The sequence below is a fragment of the Sinocyclocheilus rhinocerous genome, unplaced genomic scaffold, assembly GCF_001515625.1.
Source record: "Sinocyclocheilus rhinocerous isolate Xijiao unplaced genomic scaffold, SAMN03320098_v1.1 scaffold442, whole genome shotgun sequence".
NCBI lineage: Eukaryota > Metazoa > Chordata > Actinopteri > Cypriniformes > Cyprinidae > Sinocyclocheilus > Sinocyclocheilus rhinocerous.
In genome coordinates, this window is record NW_015641030.1 from 135,028 (window position 1) to 157,409 (window position 22,382).

General features: G+C 38.3%; 2 protein-coding genes across 2 annotated transcripts; one reads left to right on the plus strand and one right to left on the minus strand.

Annotated features, from left to right (window-relative positions):
• Positions 1-6,094: 6,094 nt before the first annotated feature.
• Positions 6,095-8,765, minus strand: LOC107754191 (uncharacterized). The gene is made up of 2 exons (XM_016570551.1): positions 7,810-8,765; positions 6,095-7,431 (listed from the first exon to the last, which is right to left on the minus strand). The coding sequence occupies exons 1-2, from the start codon at positions 8,266-8,268 to the stop codon at positions 6,586-6,588; spliced, it is 1,305 nt and encodes a 434-aa protein (XP_016426037.1). The 5' UTR covers positions 8,269-8,765; the 3' UTR covers positions 6,095-6,585.
• Positions 8,766-11,443: 2,678 nt separating this feature from the next.
• LOC107754192 (homeobox protein TGIF1-like) lies at positions 11,444-19,273 on the plus strand. The gene is made up of 3 exons (XM_016570552.1): positions 11,444-12,031; positions 14,056-14,285; positions 17,929-19,273. The coding sequence occupies exons 1-3, from the start codon at positions 12,016-12,018 to the stop codon at positions 18,502-18,504; spliced, it is 822 nt and encodes a 273-aa protein (XP_016426038.1). The 5' UTR covers positions 11,444-12,015; the 3' UTR covers positions 18,505-19,273.
• Positions 19,274-22,382: the final 3,109 nt, after the last annotated feature.

Sequence of the window (22,382 nt, forward strand, 5' to 3'; positions counted from 1 at the left end):
ATTTTGTCGTACATTCAGGTGAAACGAAAATGTAGGGTTGGAACTTGGTTCTATGCATTAGTTATTGATTTGATGGTGGCAGATCTGAATGCAATCTTGAGGTTGATTGTTAGGGGGCTGGGTTTAAGCGGACTTTAATTGGAGAAATGTGGCGCACATTCGGCGGAAGATTGAAATGACACTTTGATTAAGAATTATTAGCAAAAAAAGTTTAAAAAAATATATTTTTTAAAGTGCTCAAATGAATTGTTCATAATAAGATCAATAACATGCCTTTAGAAAATAGATATAGTGAAATTTTATTTCATACCAACTTTTTTTTTTATCACTGTTTTCCCCACATTTTGGAAGTAAGGGGATTTTAGGCCCAAAAAATTGCAAAGTAGTGGGCGTGACAATTACTGAAACTAAAAGCTGGGTTGAGTTAAATGCTTTACCATCAGCAAACATTGTGCTTTGTCTGTTGGAATCATTGAAATTAAGGTAGGTAGGTCATAATAGTGCAGTTGTTTTCCTGAACAACAAAGTAATTCTCTGCTTAACAATTGTAGTATGATGCATTGTTGGAGAAACTAGCTAGCTAGTCATGATTCTTTCCTGAAAACAAGAACTTTGTCACACATCCATCATTCGAATGCCGTTGATTAGAACTGTCATTAATGATGTTAAGCAAGTGTTTAAATATTTTGAAATCAGTTAATGTCAGATTATTGCTGTAAACTTTTCTATGCTGTTTGCGGATGTTCACTGGAACCGTGGATTCAGGAAACATGTTGGTGAAACTTGCAAACCATAGATGGCGAATGTTTTTGGGAAACACACCCCAGGTTAGCTACCATGCTAAAGCTAGCAGCAACACCAAACTTTCTCTTGAATTAAAAAAATAAATAAATAATAACATGAAAGGTTTTTTTAGCAATGCATTCCATTTGAGCCAATAGAAACATTTTACATTTCATATGAGATGATCAAGTACATAGTATATAGTAGGCTACTTATTAATACTAGATGGTTGAGTACACAGTGTTTAATATATAATTTAAGACACAACTTAAGTCTAAAGTTCTCTTAAGCGTCTAAAAGGCTCACAACCTTCAATGACCCACTTCACTCTCTTGATGTGTGTTTTCCAAACAGCCTCTTCTATCTGAGCAGCACTGCAGCCCTGACAAACACTTCCTGTCCTTAAGATTGTGTATCAGTGGAAGCGATCCAAACAGTGAAACCTTGCGACACTCTAGATTTCACTAAGAGGAGCTTGCAGTCCTCCAGTAGTCTTGAATAGTCTGCTACTTCTCAGATGGGTGAGTGCGGGGATTTTTTTTTTCTGGTTTGCACCCAGAGAGAAAGTCAAAGAGAGAGAATGAGCAAGAACGTTTTAATATTACAGCTCTCAGGCTGTTATATTGCTCTTTTTTATATATTTCTCCACTACCTCCACTCTCTCGTCAAGTCCAGGAGGCATTCAGTTGTAGTGTACGGGACTCATCAAAGCCATTCAAAGTCATTTCACATGTTCTGATTAGAAATAGCCATGAAGCAAATAACAGACAGAGCACAGTGAAAGAGTTTTTCTGAGATTCCTCAGGTCACTAAGGGATAGTTTGAATTTATGCAATGCCCTCGATTCCTGACATTTTTGCACACAAGCTCATAAATTAGATGTCTAAATCTAAATTTCTATCTAGTAACTTTTCAAAGTAATGTTTGAAAGGAATGTTCTCAAAATCCTAAAGGATTGGACAGGATTTCGAATGAAATCTCTATCATAATTTGGAACCAGTTTAAAGGGATCAAATAGGAATCTGCTAAGACTCAAATAAGAACTCGATGAACTTAAGTTCTATGAAATTAACCAAATAAATTGGGTAAAAACCTTGAGTTTATCTTATTTGATTCTCTGAGGATATTTTAGAATTGGTTCCAAATTATAAAAGGAATCCCATTTGTTTGACTAGTACTACTTTAGTCATGACATTTAACCGAGAATAGCATTTCATACATACACACACAGCAAGGTTGTTTCTCTCCGCTATAATGTCACAGACAAATGCCTTACATTAGAGCAGAAATTACAACAGCAGAAAATGTAGCAACACAAGCAAGAATGACTTAAATGTTCACTCAGGGTTTTAAAGGTTATGAGACCGTGATGAGATATGAAACAGCTGTTCTCGTTCAAGTTTTCTGATAAGCTTCATTCAGCAGAAAGCCACTGCTGTCACTGGAAGCGTACATCAGCAAAGATCAAAATCAGTAATGAATAGTGGAGTAAGATGTGTCAGTGGGTAAATTGTGTCGCCCCCTTAATTTAGCAAACAACAAACAAGCCAAACACCACAAAAATAGCATGCATTTTTAAAATAATTTTAGTTGTTGGTGGGTTAACATGTGTCAAATGCTTCACGTTAAGCTGTGCTATTGGTTCAGCTAATAGATAGTAGGTAATAGCTACTAAACTTCGCCTCCAAATCCAGGAAGTTAAAAAAAAGTTTACTATATTTAAATATTAATATTAAAGGTTAAATATGAACAGGTTATCTGGCCTGATTTATGAAAGTGAAAAAAAGGCAAAGAAATGATAAAATAAGACGTTGGAATGGGACTTTCGCATGTTCATAATTTAATGTAAATGTTCATATTTTTATTGTAAATCATTTAGGCTAATTCCCCAGTGTTACCCTTGACATGACACAGCTTACCCCTGGCATGGGGCAAGTTGTGCCACTGGACCTCTTTAAAAAAAATCATAATTTTATCGCATAACACAGCATTCTAAAACTAAAAATACCGCATTTATTTTTGCCTCGAGACCAACTTAAGTAAAAAGTGGCACAGCTTACCCCACTCTCCTCTAAACTTAAAACTCTTAGGCTGTGCGTCAAAACCAAGTATGCTGCCTACCTAGACTGCCTTTTTGGGCATCATATGAGTGTTTGAATGTTCGCTCAGCACCTCCGATGACCGAAAAGACTGACTAGGTAGGTAGCACACTTGGTTTTGAGGCACAGCCGGAGGAACCAGAAACTCCGAAATCTTACTGCTAATTTTCGGGCTGGCTTTGCGCTCGCTGGTAGAAGGAAGATCCGCGAATTGGACCCGGTGTCCTGACATCTTCTGCACCTCTCCAGACTGCTCGACCCTGGCCAGAAATCCGCAAAACTTTCGCTTATTTCCCGCTTCCGTCTCGCTGAAAACACATGGAGCTCTGAGTCGGTGTATGCGCTATGGATGTATGGCCAGAGGACACAAACTCCTTCATGAGAGAGGAGAGAGACAGAGGGAGGGTGAGAAAGCGAGGGGGCTTTCAACCCAAAAAGTAAATAAATAAATAAGAAAGGAACTTAAAAGTCCACACGACTGCAGAATTACGTCATTCAAATTTAAAGCAGATTATTCTGAAAGAGAGATTTTGCGGTGTAATCTTATTTATGCATATTTTGTCCCATATTTAAAACAATGTGGTTTCATCAACATAATCAATAAGCTATATCTTATATTATATAAGCAGTAACCATGGACGTTTAGCTAACTGAGAAAATGTCATAGTCCTTGAGCTTTTGCAGTATGGATGCAGAATTAAAAACAGTGGGTTGATTAGTTGGACTTACTGGTAACTATACAGTATCATACGATGAAAACACGCTCCATCTCACACATACACAGTGTCATGTGTCATAGACTCGAGGTTTATTCATGTGTCCTGTCGCATGATCCAAACGATGCACTATGGTCTGCATAAAAAGCTGCATGATTTCTGAGGCACCTATTCTATCATAGAGCGCCCTGGCTTATACTGCCATCTAGTGTCTGACACAGAAACCATCAAAATCTCTGAATATAGATAATACAGGTGCATCTCAATAAATTAGAATGTCGTGGAAAAGTTCATTTATTTCAGTAATTCAACTCAAATTGTGAAACTCGTGTATTAAATAAATTCAATGCACACAGACTGAAGTAGATTGCCTATTAGAGAAGGGGAAGATGCGATTCTTTCATAGGTAAAGTCTGTACTCGCACCTTATGTGGACAACAGGGTTATAATAGATAACTGAAACTAAAATCATTAAAAAAAACTTTTCATTAATAAAATAAAATATTTTGTTATTAATAGGCTTTTTATATTGTTACAATAATAAAATATTTTAAAAAGTTGTTTTATTTCAGCTAGTTTCCAAAGCAACAATTATCAGTTTAATTTAGGCCTACTTTACCTTGATGTATAAAAAAACAGAAAAGTGACAAAATTAAAAAGGAATAAAAAAGGTTTAATTAAAATGGAAAAACTAATTATATATATATATATATATATATATATTAAGCTAGTAGCATCTCAGTGATACTAATATACTAAATTGAAACTAAAATAACACTGGTGGATAAGTGGTTAATACATCTGAAATTGTCTTTAAAAAAGACATTAAAAAGAAGAACATGGTAAGATATTTACAGATTATTACACATACCACAAAACACGGAGGTTCTAAAATAAACCTCCTGGATATATGTAGTAAAATAACTAAATGTACTAAAAAGTCACTGCATTCACTCTTAAAAATAAAGGTGCTTAAAATATTCTTCACAGCAGTGCCATAAAAGAACCACATTTGGTTCCACAAAGAACCATTCAGTCAAAGTTAAAGAACCATCTCTTTCTGACCTTTTTATAATCTGAAGAACCTTCTTTCACCACAAAGAACCTTTTGTGAAACAGAAAGGTTCTTTAGATGTTAAAGGTTCTTTATGGAACCATTTAGACAAAAATATTCTTCTATGGCATCGTGAAGCACCTTTATTTTTAAGAGTGTATTACAGTAATATTTGGGCTTGACCAGTTATTTTGTGAAGTGCAGGCCACATGAGGCAACATTATGATGTGAACCCAATAATTTTATAATAGTGCCTCTGTGTTGCCTGCTGCCAAAAAGTCATATGAATAGCTAAGCTTCATCTGTTGTAATACCAGATTGTGCCGCCCCATATACAACAGTAAAGAGCGATTCTTCTATTCAAGGAAAGAACTTCGAAGACCCCCATCTCCCCCTTAGAGGAGCCACTTTAAATAGAGATAACCACACTGAGGTCAGTCTTCAGAGCAGTCTATGAGAACATGCACTCACAAGACTGACTGACATGAGATCACTCACTCCTCTCATTCCTACACGTTTAAGTCATTTTTTTTTTCACAGGGTGCTGTGTCTGTAAAGGTTAACATTTTTGTAAAAGCCATGTTCTGGGAATAAAGAACATTTCTTAAAGACATTTTTACAGATGTTACAACCAGATGTCCAACCTTGTCCTTGTTGGTAATAAACTCTACAGTATATATTTAGATACAACTGGGTGTTTAAATCTTTATGATGTTGTTAAAGGTTAATTAAAAAAAAAATTTATCATTTACTTACCCTCATGTTACAAACCTGTATGAAATTTTTCTAACACAATAGAAGATATTTTGAAAAATGTGTTGTTGTTTTGGTCTACATACTATGGTCAAACAGGTCCAAAACAACACTGGACCCCGACTTTCATTGTATAGACAGAAATATTCTTCAAAATATCTTATTTTGTTTTCCACAGATGAGTTATCGTCATACAAAGTGTTGTCCGAGTCCAACTTGTCAAATCCAAGTCGAGTTCAAGTCTCAAGTATCTTAAATCTACAGGTTTAGAACAACATGAGGGTAAGTAAATGATGACATAATTTTATTTCATTTAATTTCTTGAAACAAACGAAACATTAACTGAAATAATATATATATATATATATATAACTTATTTCAGCTAGTTGCTCTGACAATATTTTAGTTTAAACAATTTCGGACTCAAATATTTTAGTTATTTTAATACTTAATTTTTAAACTAAATATTTATTATATATAAAAATATTTATATTTTAAAACAAATATATAAATTTAATGAAAAAAAAATAATAATAAAAATGACAAAAACATCAAAATAAACCTAACCAAAATTCAAAGAAAAACTGAAAATATAAAATCAATTCAAAATATTAACAAAAACTTTAATAGTGTATATCAATGATACTAAAGTAAAACTGTTTCAAAAGAATTTATTCAAAAATACATATTTGCAAAATAGATTTCAGGCAATTGAACATAAAAGAACCATCAGTTTAGTATATAACACAACAGTGCAGGTAATGGACTAAAAAGAAAAAAAAACACATTCACACATAAACAGTAACAAGAACTGCTGGAAATGTTTGTATAAGTGCGACATATTCCATTCAGGTGGATAAACAGTTCTGCAAAACGGATAACAAAACTATATACAGGAAAAAAAATATACATACAAGACTTAAACTTCTGTAGACAAACATGCAATCAAGGCTAAGAAACATTCGCTCAGACCCAGTCCTTATTTTACATATCACACCACAAATCATCTTGTGCACTGCACTTCAACACATTTATGGAAAAAATGAAGACACACAAAGATAGAAATGTAATAAATTAAGGCAATATTTAATCACTTGAGGAATCAAAGTGCAATCCATTTGGAAACATCAGAATGAGTTACAGTATTCCCAGGTACATTCTTCAATTGAGTCCATCGCTTTCAGTGCAGGCCGTTCTGCTCAATGTACATTTTGGAAAGGGACGCCGCCATGGACTTGGCCAACTCCTCATCCCTTTTGCGCTGTACCTGGGTGTGACGGCACCAGTCATCATACTCCGGGTTGGGCTGGCAGCTGTCCAGCAGCACATCATAATGACCGTTACTGAGCCAGCTTAACCATACAGCCGGTTTAGACAAGTCCTCTTCACCCAGGTAGTGCACCATGGTTGATACCGTTGGGCTTTCCACGCTACCCCCAGTGGTCAAGTAGATATTCACGTTTAGCATCTGACTCATGGCCAACAGCTCCGGATAGCCAGCCCATGCGCTGTCCTGCGCCGCGTTGATCAGAAACTCCCCGACGTCACCTTCGATTATGGGGTTGAACTCCTCCAGGTGGTCGGCGATGTGGTGCATGGTTTGCTCTCTCAGCTCCTTGTGCATTGATTGGTCTCCATAAGCCGCCTTGGAAACGGCCCGGTACAGGCAGTTCCCATCTGGGATGATGTGAAAGCGGTATTTCTGCCTGTCATGGAGGTATTTGTTCTGTTTCTCCACCTCGGCCAGGTAACGGGTAACCTTGTTGTCGATGTCGCTTTTGTTGGGAGTCGCAGTGGGCTCCTGAAGGATGAGCAGCTCGAAGACTGGATTATCATCTTCAACACTTTCCTGCCTTTCTGGGTCTTTAAGACTTTCATATGAATCAGATGAGGGTTTTTGTACACTTCCAAAAGTTCTGGAGGGTGTGGCATCACTTTGCAAACATGGCTCGAGTCTCCTCTCATAAACTCTGTAACTGTCATTATCAAAAAAACTATCATAGTGAATTGAATTTTTCTCACTTATCTCATCCCCAAAAACGTCTCTTCTGGGGTCTAACTCTAAGACAGAATCAGAGTGGTGATGATCATCTCCGTTGACTGCGTAAGAAACTCGGTTGTAGAGCGTCTCCAGAGGTCTACGGGTTGTGCGCGGCTCCTTCACGATGTGAACGGGCACAGATCTCTCCACGCCATCCGGTCGCGTGATGATAATCTCCGCGGTAGAAGTGTAGAAAACCGGGCTCATCGAGGTGGCCTCATAACATGAAAAAGCAGGTACACTTCCAAAAGTTCTGGAGGGTGTGGCATCACTTTGCAAACATGGCTCGAGTCTCCTCTCATAAACTCTGTAACTATCATTATCAAAAAAACTATCATAGTGAATTGAATTTTTCTCACTTATCTCATCGTTGTCATCCCCAAAAACGTCTCTTCTGGGGTCTAACTCTAAGACAGAATCAGAGTGGTGATGATCATCTCCGTTGACTGCGTAAGAAACTCGGTTGTAGAGCGTCTCCAGAGGTCTACGGGTTGTGCGCGGCTCCTTCACGATGTGAACGGGCACAGATCTCTCCACGCCATCCGGTCGCGTGATGATAATCTCCGCGGTAGAAGTGTAGAAAACCGGGCTCATCGAGGTGGCCTCATAACATGAAAACGCAGGCATGTTCGCGTCAGTCTGTCCCCCTCGAGACAAAAATCCCGTGTGTGCTTCAGTGGCGCTTCCGTTAACGGCGTTTCGGACCACCTCCAAAGAGCTGGAACTTGTCGCTGGTGCGTTATTGGCGACACTGTTGAGAGTTACGGAAACTTTTCGAGAGGAGCCGGGGTAGTGTGTTAACGCGCTGCTGTACAAGTGCATTTTCAACGTCCTCCCTTTATACAATACGTTTTTGGCCTCGTTGTTACCCAATGATGACAACACAGTCCAAAAATACTCTCTGTCATCAATAGCAGTGAATGTGTAGGGCGCGTTTCCATGGATCCTCGTTCCCTGCTGCTACAGAGTTTTCTTGCGTCAGCCCCAAAGCAACCCTAATTTTAGCCCGAGCACTGGTGGTAACCGGACCCCCCGGTCTCTGACACACCGCCCGAGCCGAGGAGACGACCCGCAGCTCGCGGGAATGTGATGTGATGTGTCACTGGAACTCTCGGCGTTTCTCTCGCTTCTGTCCGTGTTTACGCTAGCGCGCGCGTCAGGGCGGCGTCGCCAGATTGGAATGCGTGCAGCTTGCCAAGAGGCCGCGGGTTCCCATACAGCTCTGCGGACCACACTGCTTCTCAACAGCGAGGAAGTCCCGCCTCACACAAAACTTCATTGGTCCTACTTTATCAAGAAGAGTTGGCTATGAATCGCCTTAAGCATATTAAAGACTTTTCTAAGAAAATTACGTCACGTCGGCGCGACATCAAACCAAAGCTTCAATCCAATAACTTTATTTTTTCATAACAGACACGCAAATAATTTTTTCGATGTACCCTTCATCTCCTGTTTTTCCTTATATGGTTTTAAACTTCCATTTGTCACTGAGTTCAAGAAATTGTGAACATTTTGCTACACACACTAACTAATTCCAGAGTTCCTGAACATTCTGACTCATGAACTCATATTCTGCAAGGAGAGTCTCAACACCGTATTACTGCACCTGTTCTGAGAATTTGTCATTTGTTTTTTAGTGGTTCATCTATCTATCTATCTATCTGTATAAAAAATATTAGTATTACAGAGGAAATGATGTCACTGGGCAGATCACCTTTAAATTGAAGGTCAGTTGAAACGACATGAGTTTTAAATAGCTTCCACATAACTCTCATACATAGTTCCACTGTGTACTCAGTTTCACTGTGCTGACATGTCTCCATAAACTGAACAGGAAGTCGATATGGCCCTTTATGCTTGTGTTACTGAAGGGGAAAATATCTCATGTATCTCGAATATCTTCTGCACCTTCCAAAAGACATCACTTAAGACACTGCCTATTTTATTTAATGCATAGATATGTGAACAGAATAACAAGGGTTACGCGACTTATTTGTTGGAATTCTTTACTTCACTTGGAATGAAAATATATCGATTTTTTTTATGTATCTTATTTTATCTGAAAAATGAAGACACGAGTTTTTACCAATAGGTAGCAGGCAAATGCTTCTACACTTTTGTGCAAAACGTCTGCAGTTGCGCGATATAACGCCAGGGGGAGCTATTGGTCTCTCTTTATCGGATAACAGTAACACGCCTTTTTGACTGCGATGAGTGTTACACAATCTAAAGTGAGCTGTCTCAGGTTTATGAGATATCGTGAATCATCACGTTTTCTCTGATCCATTGCAGAGACAATCAACATAAAGACATTACCTCACCGAGTTTTAATTATTTCCTTTAACAAGGACGATGCGATGATAAGATTTTTGTTATAATATCCGATTGCTGCAAACATGGGCTATTGTTTACGCGTATGTAGTCAGAATAACCTGTGCTCTTATGATCGGCAGTAAATTGAGAATTAAGGCCAGCCAGCCAGACGCATGCACGCCTCGCATGGAAAAGTCAACGACCTGACCTACATCCACAGACTCCAAATACAGCTCTCTAAAGCCTTTACCACCATGTGCTTCGGTGTTTTGACAAGCAGATCACGCTTGGTTTTGAAGGTCTGTGTCTGAATCATATGTTTTGACACATATCTAATAATGTGAGTGATGGATACACTAACGTGCATGTGAGCACGATTTGACGCAAAAATCTGAACTGTTTTGGTTTATGCGCCAGACTGGAACAACAACAGATGAACGTAGGGCTCCATACGCAAGAGGGATAATCAGCGTTAAGAATTCTGAGACTGCTGTGATTTGAATTAGGGACGCGTCATCAGGACAGCTGAAGAAACAAGCGATTCTTGCTTTACAACCATTTAATCCCAACGGTCAAACGGGTATCACGCAGGGCTGCGCCAACAGGAAGCATCACGCACGGTTTACAAATGGAGCTGCTGTGGAACCGAGAACTAATACTTACTCAGAATCAGAAACTGTTCCATTTTGTAAATTTGTTCATGGCGTTCGAATTATTTAAAGGTTCTAGAACACTCGGAGCGCACATTTTATGACTGTGTTTATGTAATCGGCAGCGCACAACCGCTACTAAATCTAAAGCGCCAGTGTAGTCCCGAATCCCGGACAAATGACTCTTTTGAGTCGGTTCTTTTTAATGAATTAAAAACATGTACAGCTCAACCAGTGTAGTCCGGTTTTCGAACCAATGACTCTGAGTCGGCTCTTTTTAGTGATTCGCACAGATTTAACGTCCCTGGTCAAATTAATCTAATGAATGACTCTTTATAGTGAATCAAAACACTTTATTGAATACATCTGACTCACTCTCTTGACAGCAAGTTATTACTTTCGTGACGTAAAATCGAAAAAAAAAAAAACTTTCACTGTGTTATTTGTAGGCTTACTCAAAACTCGCGAGATTAAATTACACATAATTTAAATGCACATAGTAACCTATGTTTTGTAGTAATCAGTGGTATCAAATAAAAAAGAAAGTTTTGTTTATTTCGTATTTTTTATTTAATATCAATACGGCCAACTGTTGGGTTGCATTGATCGCTTCTGTAAGAGGTAAACATGTTTTGCAAGAATTGTAGTTAACTGGTTTTTGATGTGTTACTGTTCTGTTAAATTTGAAATTATGTCATCATTTAAGACTAATAAGAGCCACATTTATTTCCTAGAGTATTCACCAAACGCTCAAAAAGAATAATTAATCAAACTATAATTGTTAAGAAAAATGGGAACCAAAATTAATACATTCGAATTCAATCCCTATTTGCATTCTTGCAACAGCATCATGGACATCTGTCACCTGAAATAAATGCCGCATTGCACCTGATAACACATCAACACTATCCTGCAGTAACACAATTTTTGCCATATAAACACGAGTAACATGCAAACATCTCAGTGACAGATAAACAAAGCGCCGTTAAAATACTGTTTTGGAGTAGAGCGCCTAACAGAAGTATGCTGATGAAAGCAGTCCCAAATATATCCCTGCCATGTGTCTGCCTCTTGGTAATGTTAACCTACATTCATAATAAACCAGCTTCCTGTCTCTCTGCCGCAGTCATTAAAGGGAAACGTGCAGGAACTAGATCCAATTCAATGTCCAAAACACGTCTCCACAAACACATTCCGCGCGCTGGATCTTTCTCTACACACGTTTAAGATTTGGATCGGTTTGTCAAAAAAGCCCTTTTTCTGTCTCTTTTTATCCTTTTTGTATTTGTATGTCTGATGTCAGATTTTTCCCTCTTGCCCTCGGAGGGGGAGGATCTAACCGCGTTGAGTCACGCAGCTGTCAAAGATAGCTGTCACCCAGTTTCCACATCAAACACACTGAATGAGACGCGCAGCTTGTCCCAGGTATCCGACAATGTGTTGCGTCTCCGACAAATGAAAAACGCGCTCCGCGGCGATTCCTCGACAAAAAGACATATTTCGCTCGATACTTTGTAACAATCTGGAATAATACAGTTGTGTGTGATTAAAGCGAGGAAGAATCGACCTCCTTGTTGCCAACGTGAAAAGGGGAATTTTGACGGACATGAAGACCAAAAAGGGTATGTATCTTCGCGATATGGGTGATAGCGGCGATATATGTTCGATTTTTATTGGTGATTGTAATGACTGGATAGAACTTGTCGATGATGGTTGAACAGAAAATGTCTGTCATACTGCTATTGTTTTCCGCTGCAGACAAAACAGCCTTTTTCTCACCATGTGCTGGCGGGCTGTCACAACGAGCCGTTTCGCGTTATTAACACGCGTGTTTTTTTATTCACAACATAAAAGCTTTGATTTTGTACAGACATGCTTATGTTATAGTCGTATTTATCTGAGATGTTTTAAAGTGCTGTTTCACGAAGCCTACAACTATAACTTCAAATAGTCTCAAATGTAACTCTTCTAATGTTTTTTTTGTGCAGTAGGTATAAAATGCCTTCGTGTAATAGTTGAACGCCTTTGGCTTGGAAAAAAATGTTCACTCGCTCAGAGTTTCTCATAACACTGACTCAAGTTTTGTTATAGGAACATGAAGGGAACTTTCCAAGCGTCGTTTTTAATTTGACGACTACTCTTTTTTTGCTTTCAACGCATTTGAACATTGTGTAGCGGTCTAAAATGTGCAACAATAATTCCTGACCTCCTTTTGTGAAGTTTGTGTATTTCGCGCTGCTTCCTCGAGGCGACGCTTTCACATTCCCTCCGACCTCGTGTTTCTCACAGCACACAATAGAGCCCGAGTTATTCTCTGTTATTAAGTTAATGTTTCTCAAATATTATGGCGTCTAACCGTGTAGAGAGTCGTGTCAGCCTTTCATCTGTCACCTGACGTGATTTCATAAGTTTTCATCTTGTGAAAAGTCGAAAAAACAGTTTGAAATGTCCCACAAGCGACATTCTTTTGTTCGGTCTTGAGATTTGCAACAGGTTCCCCTCCCCCTCCTCCTCCTCCTCCTCATGTAGGCCGACGATACAATTACTCTTCATCTTCACAAGTTCAGTCGTTTTCTCACACAACATTAAAGCTTGATATATATGTGATTTCACTTGTTTCGTTTTTAGACCGTGAAGAGTCCCACACGCTCGAGCTGAAGTTGGGGAAAGTTTTGTTTCACTAACAGAGTGCTGAAAGTTCCCCTCAGCCCCATCAGCACTCTGAGTGAAACGTGTTATTGACAAACTAACCGGTTTATGATAAGTAGGAACAAGTAATAATATTTAAGTCATAAGTATAAACAGGAAAAAGTTGTCAGATCAGCATTTAAAGGGATAGTTTGCCCAAAATCACAACTCTGTCATCATTACTCACCCTCATGTTATTCCAAGCCTGCATGACTTTCTGTCTTCCACAAAAGGGGATGGTAGGCATTAGTTACAGTCAGTCATGATTCACCTTTTTCATACTGTTAAAGTGAATAGTGAATGATACTATTTTTCAGTTTAACATCAGCTTTTGTGTTTCATAGAAAAAAAGTCATGCAGGTTTGAGTGTGAAAATAGGTAAACTGGCCCTTTAAGTGAGTTTGAAGCAAAACAGTCTTTAACCATAGTTTGTTCCAGTTTTTGTGAGCGTTCGTACAGTATTTACAAAGGCACAATGAAACATTGACACCGTTTACAGTCTTTGTGACGCCTCCGCTCCAACCATGAATCACATGGCTTTGCTTGACAGCAGGGATGTGACACATCAGCTGCCACACACACTCTCTCTCTCAGACGCACGCTTATACATGCATACAGACAGCCAGGTGCTGTTGTGTAGCGTTCAGTGGTTGGCATTTTGGAGGGAGAGACAGTGTGTGTAGGATAGGGGGAGGAGGAGGGTCCTCAGCAGGGATTGGGGGGTTGATGTTTGACTGGGTGTCTTTTGTCCTCCTTCACACACATGGGTACACACTGATTCCCAGCTTACTCGTTCCCTGAAACACGCTTATTGACTATTACAAACACATTGCTAATACAAAAAACCTAACTTCATACCTTTTCTGGTTCTCAGAGCCTTCGTGTGCACATATAAAAGGAATAATGTTGTAAAATTCATAGTTTTTAAATGGTAATATTTCACGTCTCATGACTACAGGTGCGTTGGCGATGTCCGGAAGTGAGACAGAGGACGAGGACAGTTTGGATGTGCCTCTTGACCTCTCGTCAAATGGAGGAGTGTCAGGGAAGAGGAAGAGGAGAGGAAACTTGCCCAAAGAGTCAGTACAGATACTCCGGGACTGGCTCTACCAACACCGCTACAATGCCTATCCATCAGAGCAGGAAAAAGCCCTGCTGTCCAAGCAGACCCATCTCTCCACACTACAGGTACAGAACATTTTCAGAAAGTGCTTGTATGTGGCCTAGTACAGTCCAAGGAAACTAAAAAACACACCAAACAAACAAAAGAAAAACTGCATGTCACCCAACCAATCAGAATATACAAAGTTCCAATGATTATGGAAAACTTGGATTGTCAGGGAGTGTTAACTTTCAGTCTGTGTTATTTTTTTTTATGATTTATATACTCTTATAGTATTTATTAATGGTTTGTTTTCATTTTTTTTTAGCTATTTTATTTTATTTTATTTTAAGATTTATTTTACTTTATATTTAAATTACAATAAATACATACATACATAAATAAATAAATAAGATTTTTAATAGTTTAGTAAACAACACTGTTTCAAGGTCTAGAAAAATCTGAAAACAGAAAAATTCTATAGTGAAGATTTTTCTAGTTTTAGTTTGTTCTGAAGTATTTTAGGGTGTTTTCACACCTGTAGATCGATTGCTTTGTTCCGAAACAGGGATTAAAATTATTACAATGTTGCTTTTTATTCTTGGTGCGGTTCGCTTTCACACAGCAAAGTTTCTAAACGGACCAAATTTGTTAATACAAGTCACGCGCGAGTAAACTGTTCTCTCATTGGTCAAAGTTTCACGGTTTATTTTCCGGGATTCCACTTAGAAAGCTGTCATCTGTCAGAATGGAACAATAACAGCTTTGCGGGCTTATTGTTGGGTTTTTTGTAGCTGTCGTTAATAATAATTTATCATTTTGAGCAGGAGTCCAGGATTGATTGGGAAAACATTTTTAAAATGCACCTACTACAAAGAAGAGCAATAAGACGGCATTATAAAACAAAGTGAGCTTTAATTTTTAAATGGCAAAGACGTGCTCACCCACAGACATTCACAGGTTCATTTTGAGGTATTAGCAAAACAACAAAGCTAATGCTTTTCACGGAACTTACGTAATTACCCATCATAAATTGTGATATAGCCTGGTTCGTTGGTCCGTTGGATCGGATTGCTTTCTCACTACAACCGAACCGCTCCAGAGTTCGTTTTCAATCGAGCCGAGACCACCTCGTTCAGGCGATCTCGGACCGATTGTTTTGGCGCGGATCCGGGCGCGATTGCCGTGTTCACATATGCCCAAACGAACCGAGCTAGGGGGGGAAACGCGCCAGGTTCCGAAACAACAGGCCAGGTGTGAAAGCACCCTTAATGTCTTGAAATTGCATTTGTGGATGCTATATCTAAAACGCTGTATATAAAAAATAAATGAAAAGATGTAATCTAAAAAAATGGACTGAAAGTCATGGAAAATCATTGGCCAAAAGGTTTGGGAACCCTGAATAAAAAGGGTTTGAATGACCCAAAGCAGTTTCTGAAGTCATGCTTCAGAGAAGGCCTGAAGTTTCTCACGACTGCTTGTTTCCGTCAAGAATGCAAAGGGGAATTTTTCAGTTTTCTGCTTTGTTGATCAGTAATATGTTTATATGCTTCACAGGAGAGCAGTTAGCTGTCATCAATGTCTAGTTCAACTGACGTGTGAAGGAAACCGAAAGGTTCAATGTCATAACTAGCAGAGAGCCAAAAAAATGCATCAGAAGAAAGAAAGAGTCAGCTCTTTTTGCTAGCGCTACTGTGTTTAAGATCACGCGTTCTGTTCCCGCTGAGTTTTAGCGTCATATAAACAACACTTCCTGTGAATGCAGTCAATGGAGAGAATTCCTGTGGACAGATGAGTGAATAACTGTTTTGAGTCATCTGAGATGTGGCCACATTGAAAGAGAGAGGAGGGAGAGAGAAAGAGAGAGAGAGACTTGCTCAGACACTGGGCCAGGAATTTCCCCTGCGCTCAGCCAGCTGTCTCACTAACAATAGGGAGACACAATACACACACATTAACATAGTGAAGACTACCAGGCTCAGGCGGACCGTTGGATACACAATACAGCCCCATTACCCAGAGAGCCAAAGAGGCTGCTCTTCTGAAGAGACTCGCTGGGAGACAATACAGGAACATTACCATACTGAGGACTGAATCTTGAAACCAGGCTCTTTAGATACTGAGAAAGAAAAGTTAGAACTCAAGTTATTTCATTATAGCATTGTGTGTGTATTAGGAATGTATGCCAGAATAGAATTGTAAAAGGAAAAACAGCTTTGCTTATTTTGTAGCAAGTGTACTAAGTTTAAATATACCAGGCTGAAAATTTAAAGTTTGAAATATAAGCCCCATTACCCAGAGAGCCAAAGAGGCTTCTCTTCTGAAGAGACTCGCTGGGAGACAATACAGGAACATTACCATACTGAGGACTGAATCTTGAAACCAGGCTCTTTAGATACTGAGAAAGAAAAGTTAGAACTCAAGTTATTTCATTATAGCATTGTGTGTGTATTAGGAATGTATGCCAGAATAGAATTGTAAAAGGAAAAACAGCTTTGCTTATTTTGTAGCAAGTGTACTAAGTTTAAATATACCAGGCTGAAAATTTAAAGTTTGAAATATAATTGGGGTTGTTAACATTTACAGTATTGCCTGGGTGTGTACAAGTACTTTTATCATCAAAATAGGCAATAAAATAAAATAAAATTCGACATTAAGAATGATTACACATGTATAAAGAATTTTTTTATTTTTTATATAATATTTGATGGTCCTAGATTAATTAGTTTATTTTAGATTTTAAATCTGTGCGCATTTTTAGTAAAACTTTCATGTAAATTATCAGTTGCCTGTGGTGCGCAATCTGCATCAAATATAAAGGCCAACAGAGTTCAACTGTTGATATAAACTAAAGGTGTTAGCAGTCGGCTGTTACCTCACGGTAGTAATTGGCCTTTTGTGGAGATCCACACTGAAGTCAAGCATTCACATGTGTTTTCTGTAGTCTGAAATGTTGGATTTGCATTAGAGTAGATCTCAACGCCCCCTCAGGTGAGACTCACCAGAGCCATGAAAGATACAGCACTATTAGCATGATTAAGGCCTAAAGGCCTTAGGCCCAACAAAGAGCACAATTTGAGGGATAAAGGTGAACTGTTACTTAGGTGATTGAGAGAAATCCTCACCGCCGAGAGCTTCCTGATTTCAACTGCCAGCTCAGCTTTTTAAAAGAGGAAAAACAAAAATAGATTCAGAGAACCGTCACATGTTAACTCAATACAGCATCATGAATTTCCATTTTAAACTCAAGCGAGACAGTGTGTAAACAAAATTAAAGTGTTTTTTAGGACTATAGGCTTTGAACTTTGGAAAATTAAGAAGTGGTAAAAGTTAGACAGAATGAATAAAATAAAATGTTGTAAGTTGTTACCTATTTAATGTATCATAATTGAAGTTATTTTTTAAATTAAGAATAATTAAACTTAAAAAATAATTAAAAATTGATTAATATAATAATTAATTAAAAATTTTTTTTTTTTTCTGATTCACTGTTTTAAACCACAAAACAAACATTTTCAAAGTAGGACAGCTTGTTTAGCTTATTTAGATGATCTGCTTGTACATGATTGGATTGTAGGACATAATATATGTTATGGAAGTAAATAAAAATATTGATAACAGAATAAAAATGTATGACATAGTATGGTGGAGAAAAATGGTCTTGTGATATCAATATATTATTGTATGTGATGTATGGTGGTGTATCATAATCTGTTCTTCTCTCCACAGGTGTGCAACTGGTTTATAAACGCCCGGCGACGACTCCTTCCCGAGATGCTCCGGAAAGACGGCAAGGACCCCAACCAGTTCACCATCTCACGACGGGGCAGCAAGGGCGGCGAGATGCTCAGTGACAACTCCCAGTCCCCAAAACACGGTCTGCTCGCTAACGGAGAGGACCGCAGCAGCTACGAACCCGGCTCGCCTCACCCGACCAGCAACACGCCCACCTCTAACGGTTACTCCAAAAAGGCCCTGTCCCCCAAAACACCCCCCTCACCCGGACCTGTCTTACCCAGACCCTCCGTCATCTGCCACACCACCATCACCACAGCCACGCAAGGCATCGGCACGTCGACGCGCCTTGGGGTGGAGGGGGCCACGGAGCTGCCGCTCACAGACGCGGCCGGCCTGTTCGGGTGTCGCGGGGAGGGGAACGTCAGCCCCCAGAGCGGCTTGTTCAACACCCCGCCGCCCACCCCGCCCGACCTCACCCAGGACTTCAGCGGCTTCCAGTTGCTGGTTGACGTGGCGCTGAAGAGGGCTGCAGAAATGGAGCTGCAGGCCAAACAGCTCCTCGCCTGAAGACAGAAAAGACGGATGGATGAATGAAAAAGCTTCATCGATGTTTGTTTCTTGCCCCCCAAAACTGAACTCCACAGGGAGTTCAAAAAAACTTGACTGAGCAACAGAAAGCAAACAAGCATGGCCTGATCATTTCTATTTTTGGTAAATGTAAATCAAATTGATGAGGATTCCTTTATGTAAAGCATTTCAAGGTGCCTTGGCAAGTCAGTTCTTTCTTTTGTATTCCATTTATATGTAAATAAATATGTATCTTTTCGTTTTGTACACAGGGGACCAAAACCAAACACAGTAATACGACTTCCTGTCTTTCCTTATTTTTACAAGAAGACAAGCTCTTCTCCCATTCCTCATGAGTCTTTTTTTCTCGTTTTCAGAGATTCGGCTCAATGATTGTGGATTTTGCCTCATTTTTAGCAAACACGTCTGATATTCTGCCTCGTTTTTTTTTGTTGCACAAAATGGCAGGTCATCTCAGTATCTTATCAACTCTAGCTTTCTCTCCGACAGACTCTAATCACTACTGCACCGGGTCATTCTGTGTCTCATAGATGTTTAGTTTTTTGTATTGCTTTTTTGTTGTAAAGTTTCTGATGCTGTTAGTATGTTTCTTTTTTTCCTTTCATTACTCTTGAGGGATATTCAGATGTAGCAGAACTACAGTCTGAGATTTCCTCTGAATACTCAGTGTAGAAACGGCCAGTGAATGTGCCCACATACTCCCCACCCCTGCCCTAAACACACACACACACCTTGGACAAATGAGCTGGAAGGATGAACACTAATTGTATTGTTTTTTGTTTTTTTCGTTGTTTGTTTCTTTTTTTCTGTTTTGTTTATCAAGTTGAGACCACTTTCAGAGGATAAAAGGAAAGAATGGTTTTATGTCACCAAATATGTTGATTTCAAGGTTTGGGACCTTAGACCAGTGCATTTACAGTAGCCAATGTGACATGATGCCCAATGATGTGACTTCTCCTCCTTACTGTGCAATGTATGTGGCAAATAGGGGTCACATGGTGTTTAAATAAAGTTTTGTTTTCTACAAAATGGGCGTTCATCTCCTTCCTTCAGCTTATTTTTACTACATTGTTCGATAAGTGTGTTCTTAGTAAGGTTCTTACATTCAAGGTTGTTTTTACCTCTAAACAAAGAGTAGCATGGGAAAGCTTAGCCTTAAGATGACAGTTCTTTCTAGTAGTGTTTGAAAAATGACATGTAAGGCCTGCCTGACAGAATAGGTGGATTGCTTTCATAAAGCGGAAGGCGGCATGAGCAGGTACATCCAAATGAGGTGATTTATACCGATTCACCGCTGCCCTGCCTTGACATCTCGCACCTATTAAAGGCAAGTTCCTACAGGCTATTGCTAAATCATACTGACATTCTTCTGTGTGTAAGCTTCACAAGAACGCAATTAGCATAATCCCGCATTTAATTAGTGGTAGCTAAAACCAGACGTCAACGATGGCTTGCCAATGGCGTCTGTGAGAGTGTGCATTACTGTGTATCTGAGCACAGACAATAAAGACAGATTAGCAGGGACACGTCTGTTCTGGATATTCAATCACACTCGGGTTAGACAGCTGTTCTTTACTTTAGACTTCTCACTGGGCCGCGATCCAAACAAACAACTCAAAGGGTCATTGGTCTAGCTGACAACTAATGATCAGAGTGATTAGCAGCTCAAAGCAGTTAATTAACCGAACACCTATATTTAAAAAGACATTACATACTGAAGACTTTTGGATGGAATGGATGTCTCTCACACATTAGATGTTGTCTGGGTTCATCTGTTGGAGATGCCTGAAGGTGTCTATTAATAAGAGTCAAAGAAGATCTGTTCTCCTACTCAGGCCTCAGGCAGTGATTTAAAACTATGAAGCCTAGTTAATAGTAGGAAAGTATGTAAAAGGTAATAGGAAGTTTAAAACCAGAAAGATTGTGAGATATAAAGTCAAAACTGTGAGGAAAAAAAGATATGCAAGTCACCATTACATATCACAATTATGAGACAAAGACAAAAAGTTTAAAATTGTGATAGTCAACTTGTTGCAATTACAAGAAATAAAGACAATTATGATATATCAATGTCACAATTGTGAGCTATGTATCTATTATGAGAAATAAAATCCCAGCTGATTTTATAATTGTGAGATGTCACAACAGTGGGAAATAAAGTTGCAATTACAAAAAATCAAGATGTACTTATGTGAAATTGTTGCAACTGTGAGATAAAAAGCCAAATTGTGAGATATAAAATCAGAACTATGAGAAATAGTTGCAATTGTGTCAAATAAAGTTACAATTACAACAGTCGCAATTACTTGAAATAATGTAAATTATGAGAAAACGGTCACACTATATATAATACGAGAAATACAATCACAGCTGTGATATATAAAGCTGTACTTGTGAGATGTCACATAAGTGAAAAATCTGCAATTACATGAAAGTCATAATTGTGAGTCATAATTTTAAAATATGTTGCAACACTTACAAAAAGTTTTTGAGAAATATAAACACAGTTGTGAGATATAACTGGGTTTCAATTGGGAGAAATAAAGTCGCAGTTATGAGAAATAAAGACAATTATGACAAACAAAGTTACAACTCTGAGATAAATGTCTCAATTATGAGAGATTAAATTGCAATTTTTGGGACTTTTATAATTGCGAGATGTCGCAACATTGACAATTAAAGTCACAATTCTGAGAAATATAGACAATTACAAAATATATAGTCACAGTTGTAAGACACAAAGTTGCAATTTTGAGGAAAAAAGTAGGAAATGTATAAACAGGCTTCCATGTAAAACATTCATTCATTCATTCAGGATAGAACAAACATTTATTTGGAAATGAATCACTCCATGGCTGTGAGCATCTGTAATGTTTTAATGATCAAAATTTCACACGTGCCATAACATCAACAGTGTTGTTACAATAAATACAAAATGTAAGTAGTAAGATATCCTTAGATGTAGGTTACATTTACAATGAAGAACATTCATGTATTTACACACAGTCATTTTGATCAAATTTATGCTTTTACTAGAACAGTAAATACATAATATCCTGTCTTCATTTCCCAAAACATTGTGGTGTGTGCACAGTCCACATTTTGGCAACAATACGCAGTCTAATCTTCTATTTTGGGAGATAAAACCCTCAAAAAAGTCAGGACTTATCATGTTGCCAGATATAAACTGATATTTTCACATCAGTGAATGACAACAGTTAAGAAAATGAGATTGTGATCACTTTCTGCAAAAACTTAAGTGCTATATAGTCTCTCAAAATATCTCTCTATGTCTCATAAATATCTTTTTAAATACTAAAAATGAAATGTAATCAATTAATATTTCAATAAACATTTCAGTATTTTATTTATATCATTTTTTACAAATAAAATGATATGGATTTCCTTTGTGTTAATCACTGATTGTCCAAAACAAAACAAAATTATTCCTAATTTTGGTGTAAATTTGGACTGTAAATGCCATGAAATACTACTGAACACATTGATACAGAAATATCAATATGAATGGCTATTTTGTCATCAATATTGAATGCTTTAATTGGTACTGTAACATCTCCAGTATAAGACCTGTTCATGATATACACATACACAAACATACACACGCACATACACACGTTATATAGTCTCCCCTGAGGCTACGTTGTGCATGACTATCATATATTCGTAAATTAAGGCCGAGCGTTTAAACATCAATAATATTTCAAACAAACATTAACCACAGTAGAAGGGCTCTAGTGCATAATAACTGGAACTAAGAGTTTAGTTAATAAGATAAACACCTACAGGATCAAACTAAAGCCAATGCAACTGAACTGTCTATGAAGAAAAGAGAATGG